The following is a 12640-nucleotide window of genomic DNA, read 5'->3' on the forward strand; positions in this document are numbered from 1 at the left end:
AAGGGATTGCTGAGAAGCCTTTAGACCTAACAGACTCAATATGACCACACCAGCCCTTTTGATTTTTGCACAGTGGGTATGTTAACCCCTATACGTAGACCTAATATCTTAAAAGTTAATTATTATTTAAATAAACTGAATAGTCTCAATTGGAAGCTTGCATTATATATTATATATATATATATATATATATATATATATATATATATATATATATATATATATATATATATATATATATATATACAGACGTGCTCAAATTTGTTGGTACCCCTCCACAAAAAACGAAGAATGCACAATTTTCTCTGAAATAACTTGAAACTGACAAAAGTAATTGGCATCCACCATTGTTTATTCCATATTTAATAAAAATCAAACAAATGAAAATGGCATGGACAAAAATGATGGGACCGCTAACCTAATATTTTGGTGCACAACCTTTAGAGGCATTCACTGCAATCAAACGTTTTCTGTAGCTCTCAATGAGACTTCTGCACCTGTTAACAGGTAGTTTGGCCCACTCTTCCTGAGCAAACTGCTCCAGCTGTCTCAGGTTTGATGGGTGCCTTCTCCAGACTGCAAGTTTCAGTTCTTTCCATAGATGTTCGATAGGATTCAGATCAGAACTCACAGAAGGCCACTTCAGAATAGTCCAATGTTTTGTTCTTATCCATTCTTGGGTGCTTTTAGCTGTGTGTTTTGGGTCATTATCCTGTTGGAGGACCCATGACCTGCGACTGAGACAGAGCTTTCTGACACTGGGCAGTACGTTTCGCTCCAGAATGCCTTGATAGTCTTGAGATTTCATTGTGCCCTGCACAGATTCAAGGCACCCTGTGCCAGGCGCAGCAAAGCAGCCCCAAAACATAACCGAGCCTCCTCCATGTTTCACTGTAGGTATGGTGTTCTTTTCTTTGAAAGCTTCATTTTTTCGTCTGTGAACATAGAGCTGATGTGACTTGCCAAAAAGCTCCAGTTTTGACTCATCTGTCCAAAGGACATTCTCCCAGAAGGATTGTGGCTTGTCAATATGCATTTTAGCAAATTCCAGTCTGGCTTTTTTATGTTTTTCTGTCAAAAGTGGAGTCCTCCTGGGTCTTCTTCCATGGAGCCCACTTTCGCTCAAAAAGCGACGGATGATGCGATCAGAAACTGACGTACCTTCACCTTGGAGTTCAGCTTGTATCTCTTTGGCAGTTATCCTTGGTTCTTTTTCTACCATTCGCACTATCCTTCTGTTCAATCTGGGGTTGATTTTCCTCTTGCGGCCGTGCCCAGGGAGGTTGCCTACAGTTCCATGGACCTTAAACGTCTTAATAATATTTGCAACTGTTGTCACAGGAACATCAAGCTGCTTGGAGATGGTCTTGTAGCCTTTACCTTTACCATGCTTGTCTATTATTTTCTTTCTGATCTCCTCAGACAACTCTCGCCTTTGCTTTCTCTGGTCCATGTTCAGTGTGGTGTACACAATGATACCAAACAGCACAGTGACTACTTTTCTCCATTTAAATAGGCTGAATGACTGATTACAAGATTGGAGACGTGTGATACTAATTAAAGAAACTAATTAGTTTGAAATATCACTATAAGCCAATTATTTATTATCTTTTCTAAGGGGTACCAACAAATGTGTCCAGGCCATTTTAGAATATCTTTGTAGAATAAGCAATAATTCATCTCTTTTCACAGCTTCTTTGCTTTATTCTATGACATACCAAAGGCATGCAAGTATACATGATAAAATAGCTTTTAATTTCATCACTTTTTAGGAGGAATGAAGCATTATTTCAATGAGCTGTAAGGGTACCAACAAATTTGAGCACGTCTGTATATATATATATATATATCAACCGGAACTTGAATCAAAGGGGGATTAATAGCCTAGTATTTATTACAGCATGTAAGTCTGATGTCAGTTTGAATCACAAAGGATGTATATACTGTATTGAATACTAATTGTTCAGGTCTTTAATAATTAGGATACAATTTTAGAGATTCTTTACAAATATAGTAGCAAGCCATATTTGATATGAAATCCATTACCAATAGAATTATCAAAAATCTATTATACAGTACAAGATTATCAAATTCACAGGCCACTGCATGCATCCAAAATGCAAAATAAATATTGTAATTGTATGTTATGTATATTCAAACGATGTTATACTGGTCATATCAATGTTAAACTTTGTACATGTGTAACAGGGGAGATCTGTGCTGACTATCTGGCACATACGTGGTACTGCAGGAAGAGGGCAGCAGTCTCGTAGTATCCTCCTGTCAGTCATGGCGATGACACAGAGAAGTGGGGAAGAGGGTGTGTGTGCTTTCCCTCTCTCTGAGTGGCTGAGAGGCGGGCCTTGGGAGATTGCTTGGCCCATAAGAACTGTGCTTGGTTGTGCATTCGGGTAGCCATGTTGGGGAATATACAGTGACGCTGGCAGAAGATGCCAGAGTGAAACAAGGACCAGGCAAGTCCGGCTGAGGGATACAGCCTGCCTTAAAATAATTTACAAAGTAAAAGAAATAATTACGTACCCGAGGGGATGTGTGTAGGTATACGGGGAACTCTGGCCACCCCAGTGTATAGAACAGGAGGCCCGTACTGACCGGCTTAGCGGCAGTGGGGGCACTGCATAAGCAGCACCTTTATTTTGTAGTTTTATTACAGTGTTTTATTTTCCCTTTTCATTTCATCTTTTGTTTTCATTATTATTTTGAGCACCTGTGAGTGTGCAAGTATTTCTACTGTTTACCAGTATTGGTATTCCTGTGTACCGTTGCCGGTACTCAGGCCACAGACAACAGCACCCTCTGTGGGCTAAATACAAAACAGCAAAAATAATAAAACTGGGCACCAATTCGGTGTTTCCAAATAAAACCTCTGTCTCCCGTGTATGTCAGTGAATTGCACACCACCCTTCCACAGTATGATTATACTCTCTTTAAAACACACACACACACACACACACACACAGATATATATATATATATATATATATATATATATATATATATATATATATAAAATAAATAAGAAAAAAATGTATTTAGGCTACAGTAAAATTCAAACATTTGTCCTGGGGGATAAAAGCTTTGAAAAATTCTTAGTGATACCCTAGTTTTTTTGTTAAATTAAGAAACATCAAGAAACAAAATACTGGGTTCACCAGTTAAAATCTTTATTTTATAATAGCACAAAATACACTCAGAAATATATTATATAAATAATGAGATGGTACCCACTTAAACTATAACATATTTTCTATTTTTGTATAGTTAAAGTTGTAGCATCATACTAATATCTATCTATCTATCTATCTATCTATCTTTCAAACATTCTTCAACAGATTAGCATTAGGTGCAATCTACTTTATCAGAAACCAGGCCCTGTTGGCTGTCCAGTTTGGGTATATTCCCTAGAGGCAGGTAGTTTCAGCTGCAGGCAGACAGACACACAAGTTTCCTCCCTCCCTCTTCGTGTCAATCTAATAATGTTCTCTAATCAGACACACTCCTGCGACTACCTGCAGCAGCAGGGGGTTATGAACGTCCGCTCTGCTGTAGCTCAATGAAGCAACACAAAAGTGCAAACAAGGAAAATAAAAGTTTTCTTTTGATTTTGTTATACTGGTGCTGATGACAATATCCAGGACCCAACTACAGACACACCTTCTTAAATAACTAAAAACTACTTAAATATTAAAAAATATTTTTAAAGAAAAAAAATGCTTAAAAGTAACAATTATATATCACAATAATGTAGAAGACAATATACAGTATCCCTTTAATAGTATTATATAGTATTGTCTACATAGGACCTGAAGTATTTTTGGTGTACTACTCATATAGTAAAGCTATGGGTTCTGTGAAGACAGTGGCTCTCAGAGTGGGGGTTGGGACCCCCTGGGGGGTCACAGGAAGGTTTCAATCGACCACATCTGCAGTGGCTGAAGTGCATTGCAGCACACATGGCATTGCCAAACTGTGTCACATACCAGACTTCTATTACTCATACATTTCATGTTTATATAATAAAAAGTAGGTCTAGCTATTTCTATAAATGTATTAATAAATGTTGCTTTCCCAGACTAAAGTGACTTTAAATGGGGGTTCCAACTATAGAAAGTTTAAGAACCACTGCAATAAAACCTTTTAGGAGAGGTTTTTATCTTTGAAACAGATAAAGGGGAGCTTTTCATAGCAGCACAGATCATTCCACTCAGCCCCCCCATCCTCCCCCAGCACCATCTCCCCGCAGTGCTCATAGTAAGGATTGTTGGGCTCCCCAGGGGCCCAGTTAGTGTAGTTTAGGGGGGCCCTCTTATCCTTACCAGCAACCCAGTACCATTTATCATACACCACGGTTCTGTGCAGGCCGATCCAGAATCGCGACGCAGTGCTGTTCCTGACGAGCTCCGACACTCTGTTCTGTGCAGCCAGGCTTGTGAGGCTCACTAGGTCAGTGTAGTGATCCCTGCAGTACTGCCAAGCCTCCGGCCAGACCATACTGTCAGAGATCAGGTGGAGCTCCTCAGGGACTGGAGTGCCTGGTAAAAAATAAAACCATGATAATAATAAATAAAACTAATAATGAATACAGTCACTAATAGAAATCAGCTGTTAACATATATTTTAAAATCAGAAGTTATCTTCTCAGGCATGCTGTTTCACTGCACCCTGTGACACGGTACCCACCTGTTCCTGCGGGTGAAGTGCCAGGGAGCCAGGATGGCCGAGTGGTTGGAGAGCTCTGAGAGTCAGACTGTGGATCTGTGGTTCAATATTTAACAAAAATAACAAAATAAACAATTAGAAAGCTTAGTACTAAAAGAGCATGCGTCTCTCCTGTGTATACCAATGAGGGGTAGCTGCTTCCTGCTCATAGACTCTTAATAACAGGGCTGGTTTCTGGATCTTCAGGTTCACAGAGACCATCCCCTAACACACTAATAATCACACATTTATGATTCCCTCCATAATTGTTTGGTCGTCTATTAACCGAGTTGTGAAATGTGTAGATACCCCTCTGGTGTGACCACTTCCAGGGCTCATTGAACAGACCTATCCAGAAGGGCTTGCTCTGCACTTTCATAAGAACATAAGAACATAAGAAAGTTTACAAACGAGAGGAGGCCATTCAGCCCATATTGCTTGTTTGGTTGTTAGTAGCTTATTGATCCCAGAATCTCATCAAGCAGCTTCTTGAATGATCCCAGGGTGTCAGCTTCAACAACATTATTGGGGAGTTGGTTCCAAACCCTCACAATTCTCTGTGTAAAAAAGTGCCTCCTAATTTCTGTTCTGAATGCCCCTTTATCTAATCTCCATTTGTGACCCCTGGTCCTTGTTTCTTTTTTCAGGTCAAAGAAGTCCCCTGGGTTGACATTGTCTATACCTTTTAGGATTTTGAATGTTTGAATCAGATCGCTGCATAGTCTTCTTTGTTCAAGACTGAATAGATGCAATTCTTTTAGCCTGTCTGCATACTCCATGCCTTTTAAACCCGGGATAATTCTGGTTGCTCTTCTTTGCACTCTTTCTAGAACAGCAATATCCTTTTTGTAACGAGGTGACCAGAACTGAACACAATATTCTAGGTGAGGTCTTACTAATGCATTGTAGAGTTTTAACATTACTTCCCTTGATTTAAATTCAACACTTCTCACATTTGCAGGGGTTACTATAGAATCAGATGGATTAAGCCATTAGGTCCCTCCTCACAGACAAGTGTAAAAACACTAAGATGAACAAAAACACAGACAACAGGGACCCTTACCATCAAAGCAGATAAAGGAACAATGACTTTTGCAGTCAGTATCTGCCCATTTGCCATCCTTAAGCATCACCACACATTTCTCTTTGTCTTGATAATCATCCGGTTCCCCTGTGTTCCAGTTGTGAAATGTGTAGTTATCCCCCTGGTGTGACCACTTCCACAGGTTATTGAACAGACCTATCCAGAAGGGCTTGCCCTGCGCTTTCTTCACTAGGTCTTCATTTTCACTGTCACTCTTTATACTGACAAGGTCGGTGTGGTGTTCTCTACAGTACTGCTGAGCTTCAGTCCAGGTTTTCAGTTCTTCAATCAGGGTGTATCTCTCAGTAATGTTGCAGGTCTCTGTAAACACAAACAAACAGCAGATCAATGAGGTGTGTGTTGTGGAGGTCTGGTGGCTCCTAGCCCAAAACAAACTGTGTGTTGTCCTTAATAAACAGATTTTCTGTGTTCATTTAAACACATGGGTCAAAATTCTCTGAAAGTCGTAATGCCCCAAATTGGTCCAATTATCACTCATGAAGTTTACTGGAAATTTAAAAATAGTACATAACAATCAGACCAAATGAATCTAATTAAGCACTTTATGGGATTATTCAATGTTTATTTCTTAACTGGACCTTTATAAATGTATATAAAGGTGGACACAGCGCACACCATGCGATTTGTCCTGTGATAAAACGGTACTTTCACTGCAACACTAACTTCCACACCAGAGGTGACAGGCACGCATGACATAAAGATAATAAAAATGTAGAACACATAACAGCATACATGCCAACAGTCCCTATATGGTGGGACTGTCCTTATTTACCAGCAAATGTCCTGAATAAAGAATAAAGTCCTGATATTTACCTTGGAAAAATTCTCATTTATTCTGCGCAGTAGAGTTAGTGAAAACCACACGTTCTGTTCTTTGTGCGGCTGACAAATCTGCTGATCACTAACTTATACAAAGATAAGAATGCTTCATTATGCCTATTTTTACTATCATGATGGTCATGTGGTGTTTAGTTGTGCTTATGTGTGTTTTTATGCATATGACTCCCCACAGTTTGAAATCCACATAAACTCTGGTTTACTATTGTATTATTAATAAGCGAGGGGAGGGGGTCTTTTATTGATGTGGCATATCAGTAATCAGAATCAAATAGCCTTTACCTGTGTAGCACATGAAAGCTTTTTTCTGATAGCAGAATTGATCCTCCCACTCTCCCTGTGAATTGATTGAAGCGCAGTAGAGGAGTGAAGCCCAGTTGGAGATGACACTATCACGATACAGCCCGATCCAGACAGCATCGTTGACAGAATATCGTGTCATATTTAAGAGGTGCTCTGTTTCATTCTGGCTTTGAACAGTAACCAGGTCAGTGTGGTTCTCTCTACAGTAGCTCTGAGCTTCTGACCAGGTCAACTCAAAATTCACAAAGAAGAGTCGTCTGATGTCGTTGGAAGCAGGAACACAAAGCCCTGAAAAGGAAACATTGAGGGACACTGCAGCTTTAAGAACTGCATGAACTTTTCTGAGATGGAAAATATTAACGCAAACAGTAATAAAAACAGAAATAGGGAAAACCCACCTGCAAGCAGAAAGATGAGCAACTCCCTCTCCCCCATCACAGCAGACTCTGCATTAGAAAGAGAAGACTTTCTATTGATCACCTTAATATAGGTTAAGCATCAAGTTGTTTGTTGCAATATTATTATTATAGGTTTATTTAGCAGACACCTTTATCCAAGGGGACTTATACAGAGATTAGGGTGTGTGAACTATGCCATGCTAACCCTATTGTTTACTCAGAGATTAAACAGCTTTATTAGTAAGAACTACAATTCATTAAAAAAATCCCCCCCCCCTCAATAAAAACATAAATAAATACATACATATTATTATTATTATTATTATTATTATTATTAGTAGTAGTAGTAGTAGTAGTAGTAGTAGTCGTCGTAGTAGTAGTAGTATTTTTCGTAGTAGGCCAGTAGTAGTCGTTGTGGTAGTGTTGATTATGTGACTAAATTATTTTAATATACACTATGTATATATTTGTATAATACTTGTTAAATATCGTGCCTTAATTTGTGTAAATAACTAAATAGTATTGAGTTCGCCATTTGCTTTAATGATAGTAGAGTTATTATAGATGACGTAAGTTGTTGCTTGGTAAAAACTCAAGCCTTGAGTACAGTGAGCTAGAGGGGAGAGTTGAGACAAGCGAATTTAGAAATGTGATTAACTTGACATCATTAAAGAATATTTTAATAGTCCAATCCAACACATTTATATGTTTAAAATAAAAATAAAAAAACAGTGTTTTATGGTTAAGTCTCACCTTGCGATTTAACGCAGCGGCTACGTGTTCTCCTCTCAATATGAAAGCTCTGTTTCGACGGATTGATGTAGGTCTGTTATGAATAGCTTTGAACTTCAAATCAAGTTTATTATGGAGACAAACTTATTTATAATGACAAATATTATGCTGAATATACAGCTTACACAACTCCTTTTTAACGTTGAGATTTAAAAAATCATCGAGTGTAGACGTCTTTTTTTTTTTTTTAATTCTAACTATATTTATAATTGTGACACCAAAACACAAAACTGTAAATAGAGTGCTTTACTCAGTCACTGATTTGATGCATCTGCATTCAACAAACATGAATAGGTTAAATAGGCCTACATGTATTTTACTGTGGTAACCCTGTGGTACACTTTTAGTATTGTATTAAAAGTAATGATTTGGCTGCCCTACCTGAGTTTGCATATAGACCCAGTAATGAACGCGGCACAGCCTTCTGTGTTACACTGTTGAAATGTATGGATTAGTTTGGAGGCGCTCCTGTTTTGATTATTCAAAGAGAACAGATTTGAATTGTTCCTCAGCTGGTTCAGCGAGGCTATGCAAACCATACACGTCAACCCCACTGCCTACAAACCAACACCTTGTCGTGCTGTTACATCATAAAACTAAACTGATATCATAAAAAAACTATATATATATATATATATATATATATATATATATATATATATATATATATATATATATATATCATAAAAAAAAAAGTATTTCTACTTTTGACATTTTAAACCTAAATCATGGCTATCCGTAATCAGTATATTCCAAAATATCTCTTATACTTCATGGGTAACAGAACCAACATAATACATTGTAATTTAATCAAAAAGACGTTCATTTTATTCGATCTAGGCAGTCAACTCCTTTTTAAGAAGAAACTATGTCACGGTGGTCCACTATGCTATATATAAAAAAAAAATATATATATTATTATTATAATAATGTGTGCTACATTGTCTTGTGAGGAAACTGCTGTCACAAAAACAATATTAAAACCCGATTTGGGCACTGCACCTTTAAATATAAGTTTTATTCAGAAAGCTATTGTTTAATGCGCATATAGACATAGAGAGATATTTTAGTAAAGTCTTACCCAACTACTCAAAGCAGCGGCAGTGTTCTCCTCTCCGGTTTGAAACGCACTGAAAATATGACAGCCCATGATATGATGTGCTGAGTATGATGGGAGGAGACAAAGAGCACTCCCACTAATACGAGAAGCAGTGAAAGCCACTCATAAAAAATGTATAATAATATAAAATATGAGATTATATATATATATATATATATATATATATATATATATATATATATATATATATATATATATATATATATATATATATATAATTTGTTAAAAGCAGTACAACTGGGGATAGAGTTTGTTGCCGGATAATTTCACTCAGACCAATTGCTCACTAAATATCATGGTACTGTAATACGACTAGTACTTGTAGTTGTTTTATTCAGACTGCAATGGAAAACATAAAAGGAAGATATTTTATTGTTCGTTCCCTGGCTGAAGGTAAATAGAGCTGTAGCTACACCCGTCTCAGTGGGTGCGTTAAGTAAGTGAGCGGCTCAGAGCGGCTCAGTAAAAGAATCAACTTAACGCCTCGATCAGTTCCGCTCCCGCTGAGCCGCTCAGAGCCGCTCCTGAGCATTTTCATCAGTGAGCGGACTGAATGGACACCTGCAGGAAACAAGTGGACGTGACAGACAGGATTGACAAATACGTTTGTCAAGAACGATGAACTGGTTTCGACTTATGAAGTTATGTGTTAAATTGGCTAAATAAGATGGTAAAAATTGTTGTTTTCGAATTTGTATAATTTAATTTCATTTTTTTAAATGTAGAGCTGTTTTATAGTTATTAATGTATTATTATTAGGCTTGTAGTATTAACATTATTCATAATTCTCATTATTAATGTCGGTATTAAACACAGCCAGATATGAGGTTCAGTCCAAACAGAGCGCCGAACTCAGCGAGGTCCAGCAGGGGACACTTCACCAGGGGCCATTTCATCTACCATCACCTCAGAAACACAAACAAGCAAATAATTATTATTCTTTTCATTTTTAAAAGTCGGTGCTCTCGTGGAGCAGAGTGTGAAGTCATTTAAATCTGCTCAGTGTGCTTTCTGAGAGTCCTCACTCTGAGCGGCTCACTTACTTAACGCGCCCTGTGTCACTGTGGCCATGGCCACGCACCCTGCCGCCCCAGTTCCACACGGACACTGACACGCGACATCCCTTCATGAAGATGGGTTCATAAACAACACTTAAATACAATGCTCGTGTCTTTTGAACTGTTAGCAACGATTCAAAATAAAATACCTGATAGCTGCCTTTACTCAAACATGTATTACAACGTTTTGAAAATGAGTTTAATTTATTAAGATTAGTCAACACTTTATTGTGACAATTTTTTTTTTTTTTAGAATTTTAACTACATTTATAATTTAGCGGCATCAAAATACTAAACTTTAAATCGAGTAAGTAAGCAACATATGTCCAATGCGCGGAATCCGTTACGGGTACATTGGGTTTACTTGGAATGCATGCTTTAAGCAGACACTGTGATGCACTTTTGTATTAAAAATAATTGTTTAGTTCCCTTACCTGAGTTTGCATAAAGACCCAGTAATGAACGCGGCACAGCCTCCTGTTTTGATTATTCAAAGAGAACAGATTTGAATTGTTCCTCAGCTGGTTCAGCGAGGCTATGCAAACCATACACGTCAACACCACTGCCTACAAACCAACACCTTGTCGTGCTGCTACATCATTATATATAAAACAAGACATATATATATATATATATATATATATATATATATATATATATATATATATATATATATATATATATAAAAGAAAAGAAAAGAGAAAAGGATATTTCAGGTACTTAAAAAGGTAGAATAATTGATTACAAATCAATTATCAGGACGTTTCGGACTACAAGTCCTTCGTCGGCTGAATACAAAAAAACAGTGCTGATCTGTGCCTTTCAACAACTTTGGTTGAGTCTCTGCTTCGAAATGAACTACCCAGCATAGGGAGCCAACAGGAACTGCTGAACTCCTGAAAATAATTTTTTTTTTAATCTTTTAAACTTTTTGTGTACATTTAAACAAAAACAAACAAACAAAAAAAACCTTTTGTTGCCTTATAGTCTGGAATTAAAATGCATTAAAATAGTTTTTTTTTTCATTTATTACACATCCTACTCCACAACTTCCAAGTGAAAAAAATATTCCAGAAATTTGTAGAAAATTAATTAAAAATAAAAACTGAAATAGCTTGGTTGGATAAGTGTCCACCCACCTTGTAATAGCAATCATAAATTAGCTCATGTGTAATCAATTACCTTCAAAATCACACACCAAGTTAAGTGGCCTCCACCTGTGTTAAATTGTAGTGATTCACATGATTTCAGGATAAATTGGTATCTAGATAATACATAGCCAGTGTTTCAAGATATGTCTTCTGTTTCATCTCTGGGCATATTAATCAGTGTTTCAACCTTGCTTTCAGACAGTGTTCTGCAGGCTGTATTCTATGATTCTCTCAATAAAGTTGTATTGTATGTGGTGTCTGGACAAATTCACGTACAGATCTTTTTCAATTTCCATATTACATCCGATCTCTGATGACATATCCCTTAGATTTATTCTACCAAGCGTGAGAAACTCCCATTTCTCATTTTAAACACTTGATTGAGGAGTTCAGAGCCACTGCACCTCCACAACTAACCTCTTTGATTTGTGTTTACAGAGACCAGCAACATCACTGTGAGATACACCCTGATTGAAGAACTGAAAACCTGGACTGAAGCTCAACAGTACTGTAGAGAACACCACACCGACCTCGTCAGTATAAAGAGTGCCAATGAAAATGCAGACCTAGTGAAGAAAGTGCAGGGCAAGCCCTTCTGGATAGGAAACCAGCCCTGTTATTAAGAGTCTATGAGCAGGGAGCAACTACCCCTCATTGGTATACACAGGAGAGACACATGCTCTTTTAGTACTAAGCTTTTCTAATTATTTTATTTTGTTAAATACTGAAGCACAGATCCACAGGACACCACCTCTGTTCAGTCTGACTCCTGTTTAGGACACAGTAGAGTGACAGAAAAACTAGCCAGAAGGAATGAGGGAGGAGCTTGTGTGCCCGCCTACTTGCAGCTGACTACGGGCAATGTAAACAAACTGGACAGCGAACAGGGCCTGGTTTCTGATGAAGCAGATTGCACCTAAAGCTAATCTGTTGAAGCATGTAGGAAACAGACGCACTGTAATTACATTTTTGTATGCTGTACCTTACCTCATTATTTATATTCTGTATTACAGTGTGTATTTTTTTGCAATTCTAAAGTAAATAAAGATTTGATTTTATTTCCATGTGGATAATTGTTTAAAAATAATGTATTTCTTAACGTCTCGCTCAGAAATAGCTCCTAGATAGCGATAGTGTATTTTTTATTTGTATGGTTC

The 12640-nt window shown here is 37.5% G+C and overlaps 1 protein-coding gene across 3 annotated transcripts; it reads right to left on the reverse strand.

Annotated features, from left to right (window-relative positions):
- Window positions 1-3161: 3161 nt before the first annotated feature.
- Window positions 3162-10900, reverse strand: LOC131706883 (C-type mannose receptor 2-like). 3 transcript variants are annotated; one of them, XM_059008808.1, is made up of 7 exons: window positions 8620-8724; window positions 8536-8575; window positions 7363-7410; window positions 6944-7252; window positions 5783-6124; window positions 4702-4776; window positions 3162-4553 (listed from the first exon to the last, which is right to left on the reverse strand). In XM_059008808.1, the coding sequence occupies exons 3-7, from the start codon at window positions 7397-7399 to the stop codon at window positions 4159-4161; spliced, it is 1158 nt and encodes a 385-aa protein (XP_058864791.1). In that variant the 5' UTR covers window positions 7400-7410; window positions 8536-8575; window positions 8620-8724; the 3' UTR covers window positions 3162-4158. The 3 variants fall into 3 exon arrangements, with proteins under 3 accessions (XP_058864791.1, XP_058864789.1, XP_058864790.1); XM_059008806.1 differs by lacking the exons at window positions 8536-8575; window positions 8620-8724 and adding an exon at window positions 10767-10900; XM_059008807.1 differs by lacking the exons at window positions 8536-8575; window positions 8620-8724 and adding an exon at window positions 9236-9288.
- Window positions 10901-12640: the final 1740 nt, after the last annotated feature.

This window comes from Acipenser ruthenus, chromosome 38 (assembly GCF_902713425.1).
Source record: "Acipenser ruthenus chromosome 38, fAciRut3.2 maternal haplotype, whole genome shotgun sequence".
Taxonomy (NCBI): Eukaryota; Metazoa; Chordata; class Actinopteri; order Acipenseriformes; family Acipenseridae; genus Acipenser; species Acipenser ruthenus.